This window comes from Rhodnius prolixus, unplaced genomic scaffold (assembly GCF_049639745.1).
Source record: "Rhodnius prolixus isolate KJV_2025 unplaced genomic scaffold, Rpr scaffold_1, whole genome shotgun sequence".
Taxonomy (NCBI): Eukaryota; Metazoa; Arthropoda; class Insecta; order Hemiptera; family Reduviidae; genus Rhodnius; species Rhodnius prolixus.
The window spans coordinates 53,190,045-53,217,164 of record NW_027411581.1 but is presented as its reverse complement, the minus strand read 5'-3'; the positions used below and the strand labels follow the sequence as shown (position 1 = coordinate 53,217,164).

Here is a 27,120-nt window from a genome sequence, read left to right as displayed (position 1 = left end):
TAAGGAGAGAAGTGTTGTCTCAAGAAATTGATTATTAATTATTAACTGAAAATTAATTATAAATAGATTTCTTACAACATAGTCGGTGTATAATTCAACCATCTCATAAGCATTTTTTGTCTTTAAACAGTCCAAGATCATTTGACTGGAATTCACAGAACAGTTAAGTTGTTTTGCCAAGTGTATTGCTTGACTCCTCGCTACTCCAGGTGGTACGGTCGCCCAACAACTGACAGCTGTTCCTGATTGAGAGACTGCTTTATGAAACAAACCTATAAAAAATAAAGCAAATATATTAAAACATTCTTAGGAACTATGTCGAACTACTTACTTATTTTTATATTACATTATAAGCGTAGGGAAAATAGTGTGGGTAACTGAGAGATGATGAGGATGGAAATATAAAAGTGAAGAGACCTAGCAAATCAAATAGGAAATTAAATCTAGTTTTATATAGTTCTGCGCTCTCTGTAAGCTAGCTTTCAAGGAGACAGCTAGGAAGGGAGGGTTGAATGAAAAAGGTGTGAAACAGAAAGGATGACGCCACGTGGTGTCGTAGGAGGCGATAAGCAAACATACTTTACTGTAAACTCCTTTTATTAACTATTGAATAAAATCCTGGCCTAGGCCGGTAATCGAACCAAGAACCACTATACATTTTAGCTTTGCGTGTCTCGCCTTTAAAAGCTAGGCTACCGTGGCGCCTAGGATGGAAGATCATTGAAGGTAGAGGAGACTATCTTGATAACACTGGTTAGAAGAGAATTCTGTTCTTTTATTCAATGGGGTTGGGCTTGCCGGAACGAGAAGGTATTATAGTACTCCTTAATAACATGTCCTCAGCGTAAGAGGATTGTACTAGGTTAAGTAGAAAGGTCAGTTATGTAGTCAGTGTAATGTAGAGAAAGTTCTAAGTTTGGATTAGATTTAAATTAAACCCCAATATTAACTTAATTCAGTGTTTGATCAAAATCTTAGATGGATTGGCATAATAGAATAAATCTTACGAAATATCTCTGCCGTTCGGTGAACACATTTGGTAATGTAGAGCCCTGGATCTCTCACCAATCAGGTGTGTAGGATAGTCAACAGTATAAATTAAGTAAATAAGAGGAGCTAGAAGGCTCCCGTTAAAGGATAGAGAGAATACATCAAATAAATTTAGACAATCCATATTTGTTTCACAATTATAGATAATTTACTTACTATAATATTCATTATTGCTTACCTCTGCTCATCGGCGAATACATATGATAATGTGCAGATGCACCACCGGCACTTTCGCCAATTAACGTCACCTGATCTGGGTCTCCACCGAAATTGGCAATATTTTTGCGTACCCATACAAGCGCCATAACTTGATCTTTCATCCCCATATTTCCAGCCATTATGTCATCTTCCATGCTGATGAATCCTTTTGCAAATTAAAAGCATCATTTAGAAAATTTGAAGGAATGAGTATACTTGTTCTTAATACAATTTGGGGAAATAGGCCTGAGTGGGAATGTCCTTCAGCTTCCTTAATGTTTTCGGCCAGGATAGTAATGTTAGGTAAGCTGGATTTATAGGCATATGATTTTACTGAAAGAGCGATTCACTGATAAAGAAAAGCGCAGCAACCTGCATTAGATTGCTGAGCGACCAGTATCTCCAAAAAAGTATTTGAAAAGAAGGGGGAGAGGCGTCTACCCTTCGGAGCCCAAAAAGAAAAGACAGCGAATGTGACACTTTTCTCATCGGTACTAAGGATTAAAACAGCCGAAGAAGCTGGTTCTGGAAGGTAATAGCGCTTAAACGCTTATATAAGGAATATGAGGGCAGACCGAGGAAATGCTACAAGGACATGACACCTCTATATGCTTTCCAGGCGTTGTGGCAGGAAATATTTTGTTTTAGTTCTTTTCATGCCAAACGATTTTATAAGGACTATCGGTCAGTAGGAATAAAATGAGAGATCTTACTGTACTTGTAGAAAGACATAAATCGAAATCTTGTTGAAATGTGGTGCAAAAAAAATCTGCGTTAAACAATTCAGTCAACTTTCTTTACTTTTAATTTACATTTAATTCCATTTTTTTGTTTCGCTTTTTCTGCAAATCTGAATGGCATATAAAATAAAATATGTAAAAGGAGGAGTGAGCCAAACGACTAATATTTCGCTGCCCAAGCAACTGAGTCATCGTTAAAGACTTGAAACTGCAGTGATACTAGACATCGGCGTGGGGGAAATGCTTCTTTTGTGTGCAAAATAAGGGTGCAGAGATTTAATTATCCAGCGGCTGAGGTCATAAATTTGATTTTGACGTTTAATTATATAATAATTAAAATTTAAAAGTATTTGTGATATTTAACATACCTAATGGACCAAGTCGATAATTGGGCATAACTATAACAACATCATGATCCAGGAAATATTCTGGTGATTTATCAATTTCACCAGAGCCCATGACAAATTCGCCACCAAATATGTAAAAAATAACTGGTAAAGGTTGTGGTGGTTTTAACTGTAAAAAAAAAAAAAATAAATAAAATAAATTAATGGCTATTTATTTATTTTTTGTTTCCGAGGAATGGCTTAGAATAAAAACCATCGTTACTTTACAATATTCTACCCTACGCAGTATTCTGATGATTTATCAATGTCACCAAAATCAAATACTTACTGTTGGAGTGTACACGGACAGATATAGACAATCTTCATTTCCCAGTTTGGCTGTATTTACTAGTGGATTAAGGAATGGTATTTGCACGCAGACACTGCCGAAATTGTAAGCATCTCTTATTCCAGTCCATGATTCTGGTGGCTGAGGGTCCTAAAATAAATTTACAATTTAGCGCCCAGAATCCTACTTATAAAATTGAAGTTAATGACCGCTTATTTGGTATTGGATCAGTCTTTTTTTTTAATTTTGTTAGGAAATAAATAGTTTATTTCCAAACTGCACAACTACTATTTGGAACTACTGAGAACCAAGAACTTCACCTATGAGATTATAAATTGGCACTTTCCAACTCTACTGCCAATAGTTCACTTTTCATTTCTGAGTATATTTATTTATTTATTTTGTAGATTGCAGTTGCTTTACTCCATCGCTTAGGCTCTCTCCCAACTTCTAATTTTAAAAAACTTAGCAATAACTATTTACCTTCAGGGCCGAGATTTATGAGAAATTCTGGTGATTTGTTGTCCGAGCCAGTGTTTTAATCTCTCTTTACTAAGTTCATAGCTCGTTTCATTTAGTCGTATGCAAACGAATTGTTAAGCATTTCTGAGGATTTTCTATTAATGTATTTTGATTTTTGGAACGGATTATGTATTGGCTTCTTGTTGGATGCCCTACTTTAATTGGAGCTCATGGCCAATTAATTTCAACTCTTTGCTGATTAGCATTCGAGAAATAAATATGTGAACTCTCATACCATTTTTGAAAATCAAATTTTCCAAGGAAATGAGAAACTTTCTTTAAGGAATCAGATTGATCTGTTAAGTAAAACATGCTTTTTATCAAACCTATTTAGTCTTCCACTGAATTCAATAGTCCTTTTTTGACTCTTTGTTGGTTTAATTGATCTGGTTTTAATTCAGCATTACAGTTCCTGTGGTTCTGATGTAAGTTTAATTTACTTTTTTTTTGTGAAATCTGGTGATAAGAATTTTACGAGTTTCTACACATTTCTTTAATTAGATTTTTTGAAGATTACAGCAAGAAAATTATAGATTTGGTCCACTGACTATCACTATTGCTATCAAGTTCAATCAGAAGGATTTTAGTACAAGTGCTGCTAGGTGTTAGCAGTACTTGAATTCCAGGTACCATATTATTGCATACATTTAACCAAATCAGGATGAAAAACGTCACCGGAAAAAAAGACAAAGAATGGCTCAAGGTCAGCGTTTTATGATTCCCATTTGTACAAGTAAATAACATCGCATACAATATGAGTTAAAGAATGTGAGCAGAAATATCGTACCTTCATCACGTGGAATGGGCTTGAAAATCACAAAATATTAGACAGAGTCGCATCTAAGCAATTAAGTCTTTGTACAGGCTGTCCAAATCTGCCTTATTATCTGGAGGATAAACTGTACAAACTACATAATTAATTTAGTTTTCATTTCCACATGAAAAGCGCAAGGGCTTTCTATTTAACAGAGTTATCCCCAAACTTTTATTTCCGTTGAAAACTAAACATAAAAAAATATGAATGATAGCAATATTTCTGCTAACAAGTAGGGTGAGAATAATAACTGTCAAGCAAAGGATGTAATCTAAATTATTTTTACCTCCCATCCGTACACGATGTCAGATGGTTTGAGAATATTCTAGATCTAGATTATAATCTTACCTGAAATCTAAGTGGGCCAAGTGGTGGTTTAGCGAATGGAATACCAGAGAACGCAGCAACTTTACGACCATTTCTGGATTTAAACTCTCGACTTCGCAGCTGTCCTTGCGCTGTGTTTACAATTAATTCAGAACATTCTGCGAAAACGATTTTTAACAGTAACAATGTCGTAATTACTTGTAGTTGAATCATTTCTGAATGTGATGAAAAACATACAAATGAGCTTAATCCCAATGAGCGTAATAGTGTGAATGACTTGTTTTTTCTTTTTGTTTAAGTTTGTCTTTAAAATGGAATGAAAGGTGGGAGACTACGCAAGACACACACACACAACACTGCCAGTTGGTTGATAATAAGTTTTTTTATTGTTATATTTAAATAAATATTTATTTAAAACAAGAAGTACCTAGTACATATTCACTTGGTAATCTGCCAGACAATGTGGAAAATGTTTTTTGATGCTCAGTTACCGTGTGTCCAATATTCAAAGAAGTCCAAGTTTTTAGTCAAATTAGCCTAAATTCGAAAGAATTTAAAACGAAAATATATAGACGTAAATATGAAGAACTTGTTAATTATTGAGTTAAGTTAGACAAGGAGTTTAATCGTTGGGAGTAATTTTTTTGTTTTCTTTTTTGTTAATTGCATCTATTTTATTTTACAAATTTATTATAAATATCCAAACCTAAAACTAATTAAAAAGATATATTTTAGTTTGTAATCTAGATTTAAATCAAATTATTAGCAGAGTACTGTTTATTTTTGCAACCACTCTCTTTGACCTTGAGTTTGCCTGTCAGCATGAAATTATTATTTATTTATTGCTTTTAGATAATTAATCCACAGCAAGGAGTAGTTTTTACATAAAATATGAGCATGTACATTTAAATATTTTTCTCAATTAGGCAAAACCCATCACGTGTAAATAATATAATATAATAAATAGAAAATTCACTGGAGTGTGTGTGTGTGTGTGTGTGAGAGAGAGAGAGTGAGAGAGAAAGTATGAGTTAGAAAGAAAGAAAAAATAAAATAAAAATTTAAAAGAAATGCCTACTTATTGAAATTGAAACAATATTGGGCTAAACATGACACATAAATATGATTATTATTATTGCAATTACAAAAATGAGTACTGTTTATGGAAATCAAAGCTAAAAATCTTTGTAAACACGTGAACAGATCATTACAGGATGTCACAATTAAAACATTAAAACATTTACGTTTCAGAATACAATCATTTATTGCTTCTCACATACCATTATTTCTCAAAAAAAATCCTTGTTTAAATCGACTTGAAATTTTCTTCGTTTCGAGGCTAGTTTTTGAAAACAAAGAAGATGCTTTGCGAACTTATTTGATTCATCCAAAAAATTATGTAAATTATTTAACTGGCTCATTAGACAAATGTAATGAAATAAAATCTGCAGTTTCAAGTAGAAGAAATTAAACAATTTCCCTAAAAAATCGAGTGTCTCAGCTACCAAATGATCTAAGTTCTTTGAGGTTTTACACTTCAAATCAATGAATTCTTCTGAGGTGTCCTCGATTATTTACTGCATTAACCAAATATATATATTTTAAAATTAGATTATGGGATTTTTGGGCATTAATTCAGCCCAATAGATTATGACCTTTAAGAGTATATTCAGACAAACGTAGGCAGACTTCATTTCCAAGTTTTTTGGCCTTTACTGAAAGATGCAGGAAATGGTTATCTACAGGAATATATGGGCACCTCCGGACCTTGCAACCAGTGATAGAAGGGCTGATTGACATTTGACATTGAGTTTTACAAATACAGAAAATATGCCACTTTCTGCACTATTTGACATTTTTTGAATTAATTTTAATTATTAATTTTTTAAATAATGGTAACCTACGGTTCCTAATCATTACAGATAATTGCTTTTCTAAATTATCAGTATGTAATTAGTTGTTCGATATAACTATTTGCAATTATAGGAATTATAGTTGAAACTCCTATGATAATGAATTTTTTTAATTAACGAAAGAACCGTTACGTTTTTGTAAAACTTATTTCTGTTTTTAATGTTTATTTTTTGAAGATAAGTTAATTAAGAGAAATTATTAATTAATTGTGCACTATTCTACTAAAGAGAAAGTAGTATGATAGGATTGAAATTTTATAAATTTAATAATTCACCAAAAATTGCTTACAAATTTGTAATTTGAATGGTGATATGCAAACATTTACCGATATATTTAATGAAAAATTAAAAAATAAATTATATCATTGCTAAAAAAAGGCAATTTATGGGTAAGCTAGGTTTTATTACCCCAATTAGTACGTATAAATTGTACCACTAAAATTCCATACTAGTAGAAAAACCGACCAATTTCGGAGTATGAGAAAGCCATTTTAGTTTTCACACAATATTTTTACTTTTTATTTTTCTCTTTATTCTAGATACATTTACATAACCTCTTTTCTGCTTTATGCAGAGATGCTATAGTTGTTGAGAACTCCACAAGCTCCAGGAGCCAAGTTGCTATAGTAATTTCGTTTATTGTACTAAAAAAATGTAAGTTACCATACACTTTTAAAACAAAAACTTATTCCAAAGATCAGATTTTTACTAATTCTAATACGCTATTGACCACAGTTGTAGATGAGTACAAAAAAAAAAAAAAAAATTAGTTCATCCAAAACTAGAGAAGGATAATTTTATTCCATACGTTTTACAATTTTATCATTAGCGTGAAGGCTATTCCAAAATTGCATACGTTCTGGTAAAAACTGGCTACATTGCTTTACTCCATTATTTTCAAAACTGATAAAATTCTGCTGTTCACTATCCCAGACTGGCCAGGTAAAGTCGGATCCCGCAGGAGTAGGATTCCTGGGGGAAAAAAAGAAATGAACAGATAAACAAAACTCGTACCGTAGAATTAGTCCTGAGGAAATCATGTCGCAAATAAGAGTAGGGTAAAAGATTTACCTCAAAACCTTGGACTTCTTAAAGAGAGGAGGTTCTAGAAAGAGGGCCTTGGGCAGCAGGACCCCACGTGCTACAAATGAACGTATAGAGATAATTCAACATGACAAACTTTTAGCAATAAAATTATTTACCCATAATATGCGAAGTTGACCACTAATTTCACCAGTAATTCTGATACATTTAAGTCAGATCTTGTTGTGGGCGGTGGTATTTCGAACGGGTTCTCTTGTCGCCAAAGTTGGAGTGCACCATCTAGATGCGAAGCACCTGAAAACAAAAATTAGGTGTGAAACACAAACAACGCCTTCTCTTACTGCAGTTCTATTGGCAAATCTAGAGCAACAGCAGCATAACAAGGAAAATAATAGTAACTAATTATTTTATTTTGTCCCTCGTTTGTGGAAAGATTGCAGTAGTTTAGACTTTTCTATTGGTTCATGCACAGGAGTTAAAAAAAAAAGTTTTACAAATGAGGTTACAGTCTAACTGGGGCAGCGATATAAAAAAAAAAAAACAGAAAACCCCTGGTATAGGTTCGCCAAAATAATTATGTGGCCTCAAGAAAGCATCTGAGTAACGGAACCCCAGGGCAGTAGTCATGTTAACAGAGCCTGGAAATGTAAGTGGTATCACAACAATCTTGTGGAGGTATAGTTTATATTTTGTTTAAATGTTTCATCAACCTAGTTTTGAACAAAATCAGCTGACAGAAAAATATCGTTCTTCATGTTTGACCATATGTGCTAACATTTTGACTCTAAAATCTGGACAAACCTCATTAATTTTTGGGATCTCTAGAGTAACTTCTGGACTCTCTTTATTTACTGAAACGTTGCTGAGAGCCATTGCGTGTTTATTGTTTGCCTTTTAAAAAATATTATTTATTCATAATTCAAATTCCGATTGTTCAGTATTTGTTTTAACTGTTGAATGCTGAATATGACAGTGAAATAAGAAATATCATTGCATCTGTCATTATTGGGTAAAAAATATTTATGCAGTTAGGAAAATTGGCGAAATTGGAAGAAAAGAGGTTATGAATTAACGATCAGTATAACGTTGGTCCAAAAATAAAACATGGATTTTCAAGCCTTGAACAGGTGGAGCCCACACAACAACTAAAAGTAACTTTCAATTTCAAGCCGAGCTGGAGCTGATACTATTTACTACAAGCTGACATCGTAATATTGGCAAAGAGCATTGAGGGTTTCAACAGTTTCTCTACGAGTGATTGAATCTTTTTAAAATTTAATGGGTCAATGTTTCATCAATTGAATTGATATGTGTATTTTAAAAGGATCTAAATAAGTAAAATATATCTTAAAAAGTCAAAAGTGATGGACAAAAAGATTGATTTTCTTTTTTTAATGATTTTCTTTTTTTAAAGTTCATAAAAAGAAACGCAGAAAAAAAATTGACTCTCGTTACTTATTCAGATCTTGGGATCCCTGAGGGCAACCAACAACTCTAAATAATAACAACCCTAACACTTATAACATAAGACCAAAATAGTTGATATGTGCACTATTTGGCTAGCGAACCTTAGGACAACTTAGTTCGACACAATTCAAGGTAACACACGAACCATACGGAAAGGAATGCCTGCGTCATGAAAAACCTCTGGACATTATGCGCCCTCATTAAAATTTCAGCTCTGAAATCCGTGCTCATATTGTAATTTTCCTTACGTATTCGACAGAAAATATCTTCTGCCATTTACGATTTATATTTTTCCTATAACTCTGTTGGTGATGAAGGAGAGCACGCGGTCAATATGATTGCAAACAATGCACGAATTTGATTTGGATGTGGATTATTCCCTTATATTTTTGGAACTTTACAAACAAAACCAACCGACCTAATGTGTATAATATAAATTTGGCATTACAGTACAATGTTAGAAACAGAAGTTAAAGAAATTCCAGCAAACTATTGAAGATATGGTATTTTTTCCTACTTTCTGAACTACTGGAACCAAAAATTGCAGACCTTATGTGTATAATATACGCTCGTCCTGAAAATACAATGTTCGAAACAGAAAGTGAGGAACTTTCATCACAATTAATGATGTTTTTGTGTTTTTTCTTTTTTTCTTATCCTCTATTTGCTTTGCTAAACTAGCCATTGTGTATATTGCATACATAGACCTAGTGCCTTTTTCTAACATTGTATTATTTTATACACGCTTTTCCAAATTCTCAACTGCTGGAAAACGTTGGACCAGGCTAATTTAAGAAAGAAGCATTCAACTTGATTGGGATGCACGGTGTAAAGTACTCTACATGGTACTATACACGGCAAGCGTAGTTCTTTAAATAAGTCAGGTTGTCCGTCACTCGCATTCCTCGATTGCGTATTTCAAATGATTTTCTATTCGCGATGCATGTGTACGCATATACATATCGCAGAGATTTCGTAAACGCGTCATTTTGACATAAAGTTAAGAAAGCAGTTAACGTTGCAGCCGGTGGATTGAGGGTTATTTGTTGCACATTTACCAGAACTTCCAACCAGATTAGTAATCGAACATTTTACGCATTCTTACCTTGTATTAGCTTTTTGCCAAAAAAAATATCTTGAAAACTATGCTCGCCCAGATAGTCAAAGTAGTAGAAATGGTGGAGCCCTTTGTGCAGTTTCAGTGCATTAGGGGAACCTGAATTACGCCTATCGCTAAACATCTGAAAAAAGAAATCTGGTAGAAAAACTCACAACAATGCAATTCTTAAATTCTTACACTTTTCTTCCAACTGAACAGTTTTGCCTAGTGCTAGCAGGGTACAATAAACGATTTTGAGGGGAGCATGAATTTTCAGGAATCCGTCGAAAACCTCATTTTAATGATTAGGCTTTCAAACTAAAAACGATTGGTTTTTCAAATACAATAAATAGTGAGAAGTGGGTAAACGAAATAAACAAAAAATAACCTTGGGATTTGGCCAGTTTATAGATAAAAAAGCTTTCCGCCAACGTTAAGTCCTACATATATTCAGTTCATCTTCAGGGCTACAGTACAAAAACGAGAGATCAATGATCATGGAGAAACTAAGATATTACTACACATTTTCAACTCGAATTGTGAATAATGTCTTAGATACTCTACAATCATTTTTAAACATTCAGATCTTTCATTTATGTTTTGTAGCCCAGAAAATAAACAAAATATAGTTCGAAAAAAACATTCTCTCTAGCAGAAGTGATGTTAGAAAGATGTATTAGCATCCAAACGTAAATAACCCTCACAGCTGGCTTCTCACTATTCCTGTCACTTCTCGTAAATTCCAGGTAGTTAAAAGAAGATGAGAGAAGGTCTTAACCTTTCTAAATTCTTAATTTTGCAGTAGCCAACTTCAAAACCCGTAGGTAAGAACTGAGACAGTGGAATGCTGAGTTCGGAGCTGAGACTGTTTATTCCTGCACCCCGCTCTTTATTTGAGGCAGTTGTGAGGGTTGCATTTGTCCTATGTTGGTCGTAAGTTATGCACACTATCCACACAGACACCCACCTGCACAGATAAGACGCTTGCCAATGGGATATATACCCCTGGAAACAGGAGATGGCAGAGATACTCGTTACGTACTTCATTCATTAGACATTATACTGGTTGTTTAAAGCCAAAGTGTTGTAATCTTTCTCAGTGTGTATTCCTTGTTAATAAAGTTTTTGTTTTTTAAAAACTTTACTTCTTCATCGATTCACATAACTGGCGCCCGAACAGGGACCTGCAAAGTCAATAGAATAACATTGGCTTCAGTCTCTACTGTTTATTGCAGTTAGCTACTGTGATCATTTATCCCATTAGCGAACTTCATCAACGTGCGACCTATTGTCTCACTCAAGAAAGAAGACACTCTGGCGAACTCCCAGCATAAACAACTAAAGCAGACTACCAACGACTCATCCGACGAAGAACAGTCTACATCAAGAACCCATACTATACACTGGAAACCAGGTACTTTAAATACAATAACTACAATAAAGCACAACACGATGACTTCCAAACCCATCACTCAAGATATCTTAAAATGTATTCCCGAGTACGATGGCACGAGTTATGACCTGTACCATTTCATAAACACGTGCGAAGAACTTTATGATACGTACTGTAAACCCAATATCAATGAGCGTGAAATCAACCACTGGCTTTTAGTAAAGACTGCTTTAATTAAGATCAAAGGCCCTGCGAAAATTGTAATTTATAATAATAATTGTCAAACAATAAATGAAATTATAAGGGCTCTTAGAAGTAATTTTGCAGATAATCGATCGGTGCCTGATCTTTTTTCAGAATTAAACCGAATGAGGGCGAAACCTAAAGAACACCCGATTGAATATTTAAACAGGCTTGATGAAAAACGAACGATAATATTAACCAGATATAAATTAGACGGACTTTCCGGTATTATATTAACCGAACTTACGAGACAGCTAGATGCCCACCTAGTTAGGATATTCCTCTACGGAATACACCCAACCCTGGGTGCACACCTACAATCCCTACAGTGTCAAACCCTAGATGATACACGAGCAAAGATTATAAACGATTGCGGAATCGTTTTACACCAACTAAGATTGACAAACACTCCAAATAACGAATCAACTTCCTACACGGATAGTAACACACACCCTAAAAACAAAAGACCTAACACAACACATAATAACAGAAATAATCCTCACCACCACTTTAACAATACATTTAGAAATTTTCCCCATAACAATTACCATCAACAAAATTACCCTCAACATTATCCTCAAAATTCTCATTATTATCCCCAAAATTCCCACCAAAATCGGAAGCCCCAAAGTAATCATCCCATGTGGACACCTCAAGGGTCTAGCCCATTCCCAAGCAAACCTTTCAACCCACTTTCCCAGAACACGGTATCTATGAGGACTATTAAACCACAAGAACTAAACATGACAGAGAAAAGACGCCGCAATGAAGTAAATGAGTTAAAGACGCAAGTGGAACAACTAACACAGACTGTAACGAAACTAACGGATCATTTTTTAGTAATTGGCCCAGGCCAACACCCCCCAAACACTTAGAGTTCGAATTAAAAAACCTGTCCAAATCATTACCCTACTTCTTAGACACGGACAACAACAAATGGCTAGTTGACACGGGCTCGCAAAAAAATTATGTCACCCCCACAACGGTACCAACTAACGCTAAGACATACAAAGAACGATTTCTGGTAAAAACTCCGACAGGCGAACAAACAGGATCCGAGTACATCTTATTAAATTTAAAAACCATCTTCCCCGACCAACGTGACTTAATGATAAAATTTTATATATTCCCTTTTTCTCCCCGTTACAATTTCTTACTTGGCTATGAAACACTCAAACTGATAGACGCATCCCTAGACTTTAAGAATAACCTACTAAGATACGATAGTAGTATAAAAGAATTATTATTTAGCATCAGGGAAGAAAACGAAGAAAGAACAGACCTAAAGAAAGGTAAGAAAATAATTATAAATAAAAATAAACGTGAAGAAAAAAAATTAAACGAAGAAAATTTAAACAATAAAACAGAAAAAATTAAAATAAATTTAAAGAAGGGCTACAATATCGTAGAAATACCCGTGAAAAATCGCTGCGAATGCGGACTAATAGATAATTACGAATTTAAAAGCGATAAAATAGAAATAGGTAAAGGGTTGGTTAAAACAGAAAACGGTAAGGCTAAATGTTTAATCTATGCACATGAAGTCGTGACCATTTGTCCCGAGCCAATGGAGCTAGATGAAATCGTTTCTGCCCACCGAGCTCCTCCTACGACCAATTGTCCCGGAGAGCTAGAAACAATAAAAACCGAGATACCCGCCTTAATTAGAACCTCTCATATGAATGAGGAGGAAAAAAATGAAATCATACAGCTAGTATGTAAGTACCCGGAAATAATAAAGAGGGAAAACGATAAATTAACTAGCACTAAATTATTAAAACATAAAATCGTAACAAAAGATGAAAACCCAGTCTATACAAGAAACTACAGACACCCCGAAGCTTTCAGAGCCGACATAAAAGATGAAATACAAAAGTTGCTAGAGAATAAAATAATACAGAGTAGTAATTCACCATATAACTCCCCAATCTGGATTGTCCCAAAAAAACCTGATGCTTCAGGGAAACGTAAAATTAGAATGGTCATTGACTATAGAAAACTGAATGAAAAGACAATAGACGATAAGTACCCCCTCCCAAACATAGAAGACCTATTTGGTAGAATAGGCAGAGCCACTTATTTTTCAGCTATTGATCTGGCCTCAGGATTCCACCAAATAGAGATGGATCCCGATTCAATCCCAAAGACAGCGTTCAGCACGGATACAGGACATTATGAGTTCCTCAGAATGCCGTTTGGACTAAAGAACGCTCCCCCAACATTTCAGCGGGCAATGAACATATTATTTGCAGACTCCCCAAATATCCTTGTCTATATGGATGACATAATCATCTTTTCCGATAATTTAACAGAACATTTAAAACATTTACAGAAAGTATTCTTAAAACTAAAAGAACATAACTTAAAAATTCAGTTAGACAAGACCGAATTCTTTAAAAAGGAATTATTATACCTCGGACATATAATTTCTAACAAAGGAATATCACCTAACCCAAACAAGATAGAAACTATAAAAAACTTCCCACTACCCAAGACCAAGAAACAAATAAAACAATTTTTAGGATTAACTGGTTACTATAGGAAGATGATCAAGAATTACGCTAAAATAGCAAAACCCCTGACGAACGCTTTAAGAAATGACGGAGAAATTAATACAGATGATAAGGAATTCCAAGACTCATGTACTACTCTAAAGGAAATGCTCCAAAACCACCCTATACTCCAATTGCCAAACTTTAATAAAGAGTTCTATTTAACGACCGACGCCTCTAATACAGCGATAGGCGCAGTCCTCTCCCAAAATGTCGAAGGCAAGGACCTCCCGATAGCCTATGCCTCGCGCACATTAAGTAAATCTGAAGAAAGGCTGAGCACCATAGAGAAGGAGCTGTTAGCCATCGTTTGGTCATGCAAGCACTTCAGACCCTACTTATATGGTAGAAAATTCAGTATATTCACCGACCACAAACCCCTCCAGTGGTTACACAACATGAAAGAACCCACATCCAAGCTACTAAGATGGAAATGTGCTTTAACGGATTATGAATTTGACATAAAATATATTCCGGGAAAAAGCAATAAAGTAGCAGACGCGTTATCGCGCATGCCACAAGAAGTCACAACTATGGACACTCCCCCCATAGACAGTAATCCTGACGACCACAGTGAAGTCAATCCAGCGGAAGTCATGGATGAATTCCTGAGGGATTATCCCCCTCAAAATGACACTAGTAGCCTAGCTACCATACATTCCCAAGAAAGCTCTACGGACCAAGTAACTCTTATGGACCGAGATAAGATATTAAACGTCGAACCCAATCAAATAATTATTGACAGGGGACCACCCAATGTAAAGGTAATAAAAATCTTCAACAAAACTCGTATTAAAATAACTGTTAGTAACATAAACATAAATGAACAATTAGATGAATTTATATTACAATATCTAAAACCTAAAACCTTGTACGGCGTTTACTGCCAAACTTCAGACATACTACAATCCGAGTACGACTCTATATTCAACCACCTACAAACGCTTATAATTAACAAATATCCATCAACTAAAATTCGTCGTTACCACAAATTCTTACTGGACGTAGAAGACGATCCGGAGCAACGAGAAGTTATTAGCAATTACCATGCGGGAAAAACCTACCATCGCGGGATAGCGGAATCCTACGAGCATATCCGGAGGAAATACTACTGGCCTGGTATGCACAAAGATATAACAGACTTTATAAATCAATGCACAACATGTTTAAAAATTAAATACGACAGACGGCCTATCAAACTTCAATACCAAGTGACCCCTACACCTAATAAACCCTTCGAGAAATTAGCTGCTGATGTATTCACCTTTAATTCTCAAAAATTCCTCACCATAATTGACCTTTTCAGTAAAAAATTAACAGTCTATCCTATAACAACACATAACGCTCTAGAAATCCAAGAGAAATTTCAAATCTACTTTTCCTTATTTCCTTTACCCGCCTCCATTCAAATGGACAACGGCAGAGAGTTCCAAAACCAAGGAGTAAAAAACCTTCTCTCATTATACGGTATCGAGTCCTATTACACAACTCCAGCACACTCCCAATCCCAGGGGACGATTGAGCGAGTTCATTCTACCCTCATAGAATTATTAAACGCTATACAACTACAAAACAAAACAAATAAACTAGAAAGAAACATTACGCTTGCCGTAATAGCATACAATAACAGCCTAATCACTAATCTAAAATTATCCCCAATGGAAATATCCTTTGGTACAAATAACCTCAACCCGCAAGACATTCAAAATACCCTACTCGACGAAAAGACTAAACAATATCACCAAGACCTAGAAACTATACATAAAGCAATTAAAGAAAATATAGAAAAAGAAAAATTACAAAGAACCCAGAGATCAAATAAGACGCGCGAAACAAATATAAATATACCCAAAACTGTATATATAAAATCGACTAAACACAAGAAACACACTCCTAAAAATCTACCGGGAAAACATAATCCTGAAACTAAATTAGTGAAACTTACAAATTCTAAATCTTGTAAAGAATTCAAAATACATCCGGATAGAATAAAAAGACCTAGAAGAATAACACGTAAAACTTCTATTACAGGAAACCATGATCGCCCAGATCAACCGACTACTAGCCACAATACTAATACTAGTCAAACAACAACAAGCTTACCAAATAACCGACTTGACTAAATCTAAAGGCATTATTGGGTTGAAACTACAACCATCATACGTAATTAATAATACTTATACATATATACACAACATTAACATCGAGGAAATCGACCAAGAAATCAAGCAGATAGAACAAAATCTAAAGTCCATAAACCCTAGAAACCGTAATCCTCATTACATCAATATAATCAATTCATTTCTTCTATACGCTAAAGATAAGTTAGCACACATATATTTAAATAAAAACCCCAGACAGAAACGCGGCTTAATAAATGGCTTAGGAACCGCAATTTCCTGGATAACTGGAAACATGGACGCTGATGACAAGGAAAAATACGACAAAATAATTAAACAAATCGCAAATAATGAGCATGCTTTACAGCATAATGTGCAAAGTCAATTATCTACAAATCAACTTATTATAAACAAATTCAACGCAGATTTAGACATAATAAGAAACAATAACGACAAAGCTAAAAGTTATCTGCAAATTATTTCAAACGAGACGACAACTCTGCAATTAGCAGAGCAATATAATTTTTATTTAATCAATTTACAATTGCTAATAAATAAAATTAATGATATAGATGATAGTGTAGAATTTTGCAGAAATGGCATAGTACATTCTAGCGTAATCACTCATAGCGAACTTTCACACATCATAACGGAAACAGGTGTTCACTTTATAGATAATGATCCGGAGATCTTATGGCAAGTTGGCACAATAAAATGCGCCTTGCATAGGAACTTCATATCTTATTTCATAGAACTACCTTTAAAGTCTGAATCATATGAGACAATATTCCTTTTATCTCATCCCTTTAAACTTAATCAAGAAACTGCTACTATCTATGCCTATCCTTCAATGATTCTTAGGAATTATGACAATTTATATTCTAGCGATAACTGTATATTAATTAAAGACAAATATTATTGCAAAAATATCAAAAGAATACAAGATAATAATTGTATAGAAAATATATTAATGAATAAGGAAAATAATTGTAAAACTATTATATTAGCTAATCCAGCACCATTTGTAAAATATATTAATGTTATTAACCAATACTTATTTTATAATTATGATAATATAATGTTAAATATTAACAATGTAACCAACATTACTATCTATTCTAAATATTGCTATCTCTTACACTTAGATGAAAATGAACGTATATATGGCATTCCCCAACCATATACTTATTGGGAAAGCAAATTATTAGATGTAGAAAACTCAAATATAAATCATCCTATCCTCCAAAATGTCTCCTTCGAAAAATTACACCACCTAAATGTAAATATAAAACCTCTAGAAATACTTAACGAATTCCCTTACGATAATACCCATTTTATAACTCTTTATTCTATTATAGGATTAATAATAATCATTTCATTATGTTACTTGTTATTAAAAAATTGGCTTTATAGAAAATTTAGGAAACCGGGTCAACCCGCAGAAGTTGGTATTAAGCTAGAACTTCCACCAGCTCCAACCCTCAACCCTTCGCCGAGGACGGCTTAAATCTTAAGGAGGGAGGAGTTATGCACACTATCCACACAGACACCCACCTGCACAGATAAGACGCTTGCCAATGGGATATATACCCCTGGAAACAGGAGATGGCAGAGATACTCGTTACGTACTTCATTCATTAGACATTATACTGGTTGTTTAAAGCCAAAGTGTTGTAATCTTTCTCAGTGTGTATTCCTTGTTAATAAAGTTTTTGTTTTTTAAAAACTTTACTTCTTCATCGATTCACATAACTGTAGATCATTATGCCAAGTTGAAATCGACCTGAAATCCAACGACGCGCCAATAGATGGATAACTAATACTGCAGATTATGATGACCTATATTTTGATTTTTAGAATTAACTTATTGTTTGAAGTATATTACTTAACATACATTAAATTTTCAATAAAAAAACCTATTTCCTATTTCTTTATTTCCAAGAAAAAATGAGCTTTCTTTCACTCATCCCCATCATAAGAGTAAAAAATGAATTTATTAGAAAATATAAGATAAATAAATTGAAATACCTAGTAAAGATGTTGGTCAACAATATTTAGATAAATTCATTTCTTTCCAAGTTAAAAGAATTCTTTCTGAAATAAGGTTGGGTGGCCCTTATGTTATTAAATTTAAAATCAATAATATAATACAATCAATCCCAATGATTCTTGTTTAATGTGTAAAAAGAACGAGCAGGAAACATTAATCGTTTATCAACTGCCCAGTCTATGAAAGTTTTAGAATCCCACTTCATATAAACAAAAATAATAATCCTAAAGAAGAACTTTGTAAATTAATTAATAATTTTGAAGAGAAAAATATGTATGCAATTTTTAATTTTTTAAAAAAGTTTTAAAACTAAGATCTTACACTTAACAAAGTTTATAATGTGAAAATGAACTTGATCTCCTTTGTAACAGATACGCTGAATCTCTGTACAAATTAAAGATAATAAATACCTAGTAAAGTGTACATACGTCGGTTAAATTTTTAAATAAATCCAGCGTAATCTGTTGATCGTCAAAATAATATTCTTTAATTTTCTTTGTGATTTCATCTGGATTCAAGGAAGTTTCCTTGTATTGTAACAATCCTGGCAATCTTTCTTCGAAATTTTCATTAAGATCAGCTAGGGCACTGAAGTTGCGGTAGAACTCTGTAATCCGAAGAAACCGTAACACTTTTAAAATGCAAGGCTTGCAATTAAAACAAATTTACTAAATTAAGGTTTCATCTTGAAAAAAAACTAAAAATGATATATAATAATGTATATAATGATATATTTCATTATACCAAGGCTCGTGGCCTCTGTCCTGAGAAACTAAACCACAAAGTGAAGGCCTATATGGTTTAAACTACTGCCACTGACATGTCTTTCAGACTAAATACTTCCGGATTTGTCTGACTCTGTCAATGCGTCCAAAATTCTATTTTATTCCTTAACTGGATCTTTCCTTGTCACTGTCCAGTCTTCGTTGGGAGATATAGAGATCTGAAATATGGCTTAAGCCAGATGTATGCATTTTAACCATAAACCATGAAACCGAATGCCGTCTTATTCTGGCGCCCTGTCCGTCCGAAAACGTGGAAGAATCACTTACTTTGCGATGATAAAAGGACAGTAGGCCAGAATAAGACGGCATTCGGTGACTTGCTTTATGGTTAAAATGACAACATAGACGCCAAATTACGTTTAAAGCACTTCTATTTTTATTTTTATTTCTCAAGAAAATTTGAATATTATTTCTAAATGGGATCACATTACATAAACATAGCTATCAATGATATAATACAGACATATTCAAACTAACTCAGATACTTTACTTGAGAGAGGAGAGGTTGTCCTCTCTCGTGATGGATGAACATCTGAAAAGAATCTTAATTAATTAAAGAAAAGAAATACAGGTAGACTAATAAAACTAATGATAACTTTGAATTTATCACTAAAAATATATAAAAACTATCTACTATAAACCTTAATCACTTACTGTCCGTTTGGGTTGCTCCGTCTACACTATCAACTCCTACTATCCATGGAAGAGGAGCTGGTTCTGATGTTTGTGGATCGAATGGTATGAATGGATTGGTCGAATTAGTATCAATAATCGGCTCTAAGAAATAACTGCTTTCATCTCCTGACTTTAAATAAATATGATTACTTTTTAATGTTAAAAATCAGTATTAAATAAACACAATACAAGCTTTATTTAGACAATATTTTTATGTTAACAGAAATTTGTTCATTTTATTTGAAATTTATAACAAGAGACAAATATTTGCAAGTAAATATACAATAGATTAAAATAAGAGAGGCACCCTTCAATGCTGATTCTTCAAAAAGAAACGAAGGCAGTATTATTATTTTGTATTGGCAGGTTTTACGAGGTGTGGCTATTAAATAACGAGACTATTACTATAAAACATTTTATTTTAAATTTATACATATTTAGTTATTATCACCTTCAATGCGATGAATGTTCATCGTTAAGATTTGGCACATGCATAGTTCTTCTGTAGCAGCATCAGTCTCGTTATTTAATAACCACACCTATCCGGAGATTGTCATGGACGGAGGCGGATATCTAACATATTTTACTTAAATTTCTCGTTTCCTACAATTAATAGAATTCAACTCAAAGTTAAACTAGCGGAGGTTCTCTCCCTACCAGAAGTTGCATAATTAGGCATGCCCGCTGGAAGAAGTTCCTCTCAATAGATTATCCTAACAAACTTCAACTCTGAACAGCAATCAACTCAACTTCTGTTCACACACTCACAGCGAGTCAAGATCTCCAGATTTCAACATACAGGTCAATTATCTCTAATATCAATTTCGCTCACTTCAATAAACATTTGTAGTGCGTACCAAATCACATAACACTTTCTGGGATCAGAGGTGGAACAGAAATTTGTAAAGTGTAACCTGCAATGTTTGCTAATAGTAAATATTTTGCGCTAACTGTTGTTCTATGAGGAATCTTAATATGTGCTGTTGGGGCCTTGGGTAAAAGATCTATGCATAAGTATATAATATAGCCGACACATACCATCGGCAAATTAACTAGGGTTCTCGGAAATATTTTCAGCACCACTGCATTCCTCATCTAACTATTGATATCCTTCAACATTATCTATTTATATATATATTATAGTGAGACTTGTATTGCCCAAAAAATTTATTTACTAATTGAAATTTAAAGAAAAATAGATTTCATACTATATATTGAGTACTTGATTCAATAAGCTCATAAGCATTTATTGTCCTTAAACAGTCCAAGATCATTTGACTGGAATCTACAGAACAGTTAAATTTTTTTGCCAAGTATATTGCTTGACTTCTCGCTACTCCAGGTGGTATGGTCGCCCAACAACTGAGAGCTGTTCCAGCTTGAGAAATTGCTCTATGAAACAGACCTAGAAAAAATAAAGCAATCTTGGGAATTGTTGTCAATTTATTTATTATTTATTTTGCACCTTCCTGAGAAAGAAAATGTAGGTAAGATAAGAGTTAAAAATGGAGAGATCTGACTACTAAGCTAAACCTATGGTTCAGCTCTCTCAACAGGATAGTTTTAGAAATTAGGAAAGAAAAGAATATTAAGTAAAATAATGTCCACCTTTTTCAGGCGGGCTTTTACGTCGTGGAAGCAGGTGATAAGCAAACATACCTTACTTTAAGCTCCTCTTATTAACCATTTAATAAAATCCTGTCCAAGGCCGGTAATCAAATCAAGAACTACAATACTTATTAGTTTTGCGTGCCTCGCCTTTAAATGCTAGGCTACCATAGCGCCTAGAACGGAAGAGAGAGTCGAATAGAAAGGGGACGACATTGTAGGTAGAGGAGACTGTCTTGATAACACTACTAGTTAGAAGAGCATTGTGTTCTTTTATTCAATGGTGTTGGGCGTGCCAGAACTATCTAGGACGAACAGAAAAGCTCCTTAATAACATGTCCTCGGCGTAAGAGAATTGTACTAGGTTGAATAGAAAGGTCAATTATTTAGAGTAGTGTAGAGAAAGTTCTAAGTTTGGATTAAATTTAAATGAAACCGTAATATTAATTTAATTCAGTGTTTGATCAAAATCTTAGATGGATTGGCATAATAGAATAAATCTTACGAAATATCTCTGCCGTTCGGTGAACACATTTGGTAATGTAGAGCCCTACAGTCTCACCAAAGTGGTGAGTAGGATAGTCAACAGTATAAATTAAGTAAATTAGAGGAGCTAGAAGGCGCCCCTTACAGGATGGAGAGAATAAATCAAATAAATTTAGACAATCCAGATTTGTTTCACAATTTTAGACAATTTACTTACTATAATATTCATTATTGCATACCTCTGCTCATCGGTGAATACATATGATAACTTACAGATGCACCACCGGCACTTTCGCCAATCAAAGTCACCTGCTCTGGGTCTCCACCGAAATTGGCAATATTTTTGCGTACCCATTCAAGCGCCATAACTTGATCTTTCATTCCCATATTTCCAGCCAATATGTCATCTTCCATGCTGATGAATCCTTTAGCAACATAAGAGTGAGTAAAAAGAAAAAAAAAAATTGTATTGCATGTACTTTATGTAATTTGAAGAATTATGCCTTTATGGAAATGGTAAGCTAGCTGAGTGTTTAAGGTAAGAATAACATCTATTTGGACTTACAAGCGTACGAAATTAAAAAAAAGGCGACTCCCGGGTAGGGAAAAGCGCTGTAACATCCTTTATTTAGGCCTTATTTTTTTAATGGATGGACGGCCAGTCTCTTCAAGATATGTTAAGTTGGGAATAGAAATAAGAAGAGTTACCTTTAATTATACGTAACAGTTAAGATAACTGACTGGGTTGTTACGACTGGAAGAGTAAGTCCAAGAAAAAAAAAAAAAAAAAAAAAAAAACTGAATGTTCTTGGATTTGCTTAAGGGTTTATAGATTGGAGAACACATTAAGAAACTAGCTCTGAAAGGTATGGTACCTGCACGGAGAAGGAGATAAAAAGCGAACAATCAGAGATTGCAGGGCACAAATAAGAAATTTCGTTTTTTCGGTTAATAATATAATCATTGATAATCAAAAGTTATTTATAGTAGTTAAAAAAAAGTAATACCAAAAGGACCAAGCCTATAATTGTGCATAACGACAACAACATCATAATCCATGAAATATTCTGGTGTTTTATCAATTTCACCAGAACCAAAATTAAATCCACCACCAGAGATGTAAAAAATTACTGGTAGTAGTTTTGATGGTTTCAACTGTAAAAAAGAGAAAAAAACAAAGGCTGGTTACTTCTTTGTTTACGAGAAATGGCTTAGGATAGAAGTCATCTTAACTTTATAATATCTTCTTGATCCTTAAAATTTTCTGGTTATTTATTAATGTTATTGAACCAAATACTTACCGCTGGAGAGTACACGGAAAGATATAGACAATCTTCGTTGCCCAGTTTGGTGGTCTCTACTGGAGGATAGATGAATGGTATCTGTACACAGATACTACCAAAGTTGTAAGCATCCCTTACGCCAGCCCATGATTCTGGTGGTTGAGGGTCCTGAAAAAATTGAATTGTTAGCGCCCAGCGTTCAACTTATGAGCCGTTCACTGCACTTCTTCGTTCACATTTTGAAATATTAAAACTGTCAGGTAGGACAATTGTTTATGGGTTACTCGTCAAAATGTGCACGAAACAGCGTAGCGTTAAAAAACACCCAACTTTGACAATTTTTTCCCCTTTCTCTATAAAAGTTAAAATTCCTAAATTTTCTTTATAAACCAGGGCAATTACTCCTTTATAACAATTATTTTTAGCAACAACCCTGATCAGATTGATTTCGAGATTCTCAAAAATTGCTCTTCTTCCACTTCTTGCTACCTTTTTGTAAAAAACGTTGCGCCTAAACCGTGAACCGATTTTCATGAATGAAGTGATATTCGATTCAAAATTTTATTTATGTAGATATGCTTTTTGGGGGTCATGACGCTGTACATTAAATGAGAGAGGTGTTAGCCCCACGCAATTAAGGCCCACACTATATCAATTATTACTGATGTTACTATAATCCTTAGTCCGATTTTTATCACTAAAGGGCTTAAAGCTTCAAGAACTCCAAAAGGTCAAGGACCCCCAAAATTACTAAAGGAATGTAATGCAATCGTGCGGATTTAAAGTTTAACTTCTCTTTGCCTTTTAGGAAGAAGTACTGAATCGAAGTTTAATTTTTCTTATTCTCGTATCCGCTTTTTAATTTTGCTGTTTACGCACAAACACCTTCCTATTTTGTTTAAAAATGTTTTCTCAAAAAAATTCTTTATGGTCCGTAACTATAAGCATTCATTAAAAAGACCTCTCTAGTTAAGGGTAGGGTATACGGGTTAATCAACCCCTAAACTTAACTTTTTAAACTAAGTATAAGCTTTTCTTAAAAAGTTAGTTAATAATATATAAAAGGTTAAATTTTGGAGGTTTTCAAATTCGTTCAGATTTCAAACCTTTCTATCACTCTTTGTACTGTTCAGATTTCAATAATTTCTTTATCGAATGGTATAGAGTATTTTGTTCAATAACTGATAAAAAAGTCATGTTCTAGTTAATGAGGTATAGAAGGTTAAACTTCAGAGGTTTTCAAATTTTAAACGTTTATATCTACTATTTTAGAAATATCAATAATAATAATAAAAATAAAAATACTGATATGCGCGATATTGTATTGATAGTTGTAAAGCCTCTTGCTTCTCTGAGATTCATGATCAATATGTTGAAGAAATGTTATCATGACTGGAGCTAAAGGGAAACAACATCATTACCAGAAACGTGGTGGGAGTAGAAAGAGAACGATGGTTGTTTTAAAGTAAAGAAACAGAAATTGTGGGCAATTATAGATAAATTATACCATAACAATGAGTGGCAGTTCTAGAAAGTTCTTGATTAAGAAATGGAACATCGTATTATCGTATTGTTCTTTTATTGTATTTATAGTGTAGTTTTTTATTTATATAAATAAGTTTTTAATTTATGTTCTTTTACTCATGTTTCACGAGTTTATGACTAAAGTTAACATTAATGTTAAAAATATATCTACTTTGAAAAAGTATTTTTTTCTTTTTTCAAGTGTTTCACCAAGTCCAATTTTTCAGTTTTCTTTGTTCTATTTTTTTTCTTAATTAAAACCCAAACTTCTGGCAGTCGGCATTGAAGTAGGTGATAAATATTGTATGTTCTTATGAAATGATTTAATTAAATAATGCAAATTTATCTACCTACAGTTTCACTAATTTTAATTGGGTTGTTTTAGAACTATTTTTGTGAATCATTGGTGAAATATTTCTGGTGAAAAATTAATTTCTCTAGGAATGGATTTACAACCCTCTTCTAGAAATCCATAATTGATCAATTATATGAAACGTAATCAATTTAATGTGAATTTTATCATCCAAAAATACTACACCGTATCCAGGGAGCCTCTTCCCGCACAAACCCAACCTGCCAGGATCCAGAGAGGTAACCCAAAGTAAATTAAATTTGGTCTGCCACTATCCACAGCCAAATTCCATCTATCTCTCTTACAAATTCTCTGCCCAAAAGTTTATTATTTGTAAAATTTGGACGCTGTCATACTTCCAATTCCAACTTCAATATTTGTTTCACTATACCCACTCTCATTCCCTCAGAACAATTCGCACAACAATAGGCGCATGCACATCTCTCCACGACCCTAACCGTTCGGCTGACGGTGCGTACAATCCGCATTCCTGCAGATAAAACAGCTGTCTTGTTTTAACTGTTCGTTACGATCATATTACATTTATTTTATATTCTTATGCTAATACATGTCTGTTCCTTACAAAAGCATAAGGCCTTCCTGTTTAACTGAGTTTACCTCGAAACGAGTATTTCGGTGGAAACTAATCATCAAAAATTTTGACAAACTCGTAATGGTTTCTCTCTGAAGGAGGAAGAGAAGAGTAGGAATTACTGAATAGTAAAGGGGTTGCTATCTGCATTCTTCTTACCTTCCATCCGTACACAATGTCAAATGGTTTGAGAATATTATAGATTTATAATCTTACCTGAAATCTAAGTTGGCCAAGTGGTGGTTTAGCGAATGGAATACCGGAGAACGCTGCAACTTTGCGTCCATTTCTTGATTTAAACTCTCTACCTCGCAACTGTCCTTGCGTTGTGTTTACAATTAATTCAGAACCTTCTGCAAAAATGATTTTAAACAGTAACAACTTCGTAATTACTTGAAGTTGAATCATTTCCGAATATGATGGTTATACATTCAAGAACGTTTTATCACTGAATTGTGAATGACTTGGTTTTCGCTTTTTATTTAAGTTTTTCTTTAGAGTGGGAGAATTTCTATCATAATTACACGTTTATCTTTCATTATGGTTTTTATATGGTAACTTTTTATATAAAAAATAATTGTGTACGAGAACGAACTTTTTTTACGTTCAGAATTTATAAGGGGTCAAACATAAAACTATCAAGCCATGAGTAGTTGAACCTCAATTCAGTAAACTGGTTGGAGGTTTCGTTCCAATTTGTGGCCACTCTTCAGTCTACTGCTGAATCTCCTAGACTAAATTAAATAAAAACGAACATTTTTTAGCACGTAGGTTTACAAGGCAATTGAATGTGAAAAAATCTGATATGGTTACTCTTCTTTTACTTCTACACTCAAAGTTCTGACTCCAAAAGTTTCTTTAACTAGAAACATTTGGCTCATATTTAATCCCAACAAATATTATACAGTTTTTAATCGTACATTGAACAGAAATATCATTCTTGTAACATAATAATCTAAAAATAAAGGGTGAAGAAAAAGGTGCCTGCCAGTTTGGTCATGTGTTTGGTGCGAATCACAAGTTAGTATACTTATTTTAAGGTCATCAAAAATTGCTTATCAATGACCGAACTACACTACATTTTTACAAATAAAGAGTACGCTTATTTAAAGTTGAGTGTCGTTCCACAACTACATTGTCTCTTTGTGCATAACATTCGTATCAGTAACACTGATACTCTTTAATATAATTTACTGTATTTTTTTCAATGTTAATGCTTTTGCGTATTCTCGCACCGGTTTAGAAAGCGCTGAGGAGCTTAAGCCACAATTTTTCGCCAGAGCCCTGTAAATCGTAAAGAAAACCACTTACCATAAGGCCTGCAATCACCTTCCATAGATCTTGCGGACTAAAGCCAATGAATTCAATAATGACCCTGGCGAGTCCATCAAACATTGTTCGAATAAGGTAAGCAATTCATTCATCTTTCCATTAAGCGCCTCGGTTCATTTATTATAACTTTTCTTTCTATAAATATGAGTTAGCAATCTTTTCTTTTCTTACATTTTTAGCAACTCTTAAGGTGCCCTTGACCACGTTACCTTTTCGATTAAATCGCTAGATACCTAGTGTACTTTACTCATTTTTTGAGCTTTTCAGTTTCTTGAT

At 33.8% G+C, this 27,120-nt stretch overlaps 2 protein-coding genes across 4 annotated transcripts in view; both read right to left on the bottom strand.

The window, feature by feature from the left end:
- LOC141449659 (venom carboxylesterase-6-like) overlaps positions 1-7,574 on the bottom strand; it is a 14,484-nt gene extending 6,910 nt beyond the window's left edge. Inside the window, exons 1-6 of one of the 3 annotated variants that reach the window (XM_074119313.1) lie at positions 7,442-7,574; positions 4,348-4,484; positions 2,664-2,813; positions 2,357-2,504; positions 1,229-1,414; positions 76-272 (exon numbers count right to left, since the gene is read on the bottom strand). In XM_074119313.1, the coding sequence (XP_073975414.1) occupies positions 76-272; positions 1,229-1,414; positions 2,357-2,504; positions 2,664-2,813; positions 4,348-4,484; positions 7,442-7,445 (822 nt within the window). In that variant the 5' untranslated portion in view covers positions 7,446-7,574. Of the gene's footprint in view, positions 1-75; positions 273-1,228; positions 1,415-2,356; positions 2,505-2,663; positions 2,814-4,347; positions 4,569-7,441 lie in introns of those variants that run through there. The other 2 variants (XM_074119302.1, XM_074119292.1) reach the window with 2 other exon arrangements.
- On the bottom strand, positions 7,442-27,120 carry LOC141449729 (carboxylic ester hydrolase-like). The gene is made up of 8 exons (XM_074119436.1): positions 25,729-27,120; positions 23,063-23,212; positions 22,769-22,916; positions 22,001-22,186; positions 20,876-21,072; positions 19,647-19,797; positions 18,636-18,814; positions 7,442-7,577 (listed from the first exon to the last, which is right to left on the bottom strand). The coding sequence occupies exons 1-8, from the start codon at positions 25,918-25,920 to the stop codon at positions 7,563-7,565; spliced, it is 1,218 nt and encodes a 405-aa protein (XP_073975537.1). The 5' UTR covers positions 25,921-27,120; the 3' UTR covers positions 7,442-7,562.

Excerpts from the sequence above, each read along its gene's own strand:
- LOC141449729 (XM_074119436.1), bottom strand. The coding sequence starts at position 25,920 with ATGATTCAACTTCAAGTAATTACGAAGTTGTTACTGTTTAAAATCATT. Across the intron at positions 21,073-22,000 it reads GTATTCACCGATGAGCAGAG|GTCTGTTTCATAGAGCAATT; the intron begins GTATGCAATAAT and ends TATTTTTTCTAG. Across the intron at positions 18,815-19,646 it reads CGGAGCAACCCAAACGGACA|AGTTCTACCGCAACTTCAGT; the intron begins GTAAGTGATTAA and ends TTCGGATTACAG.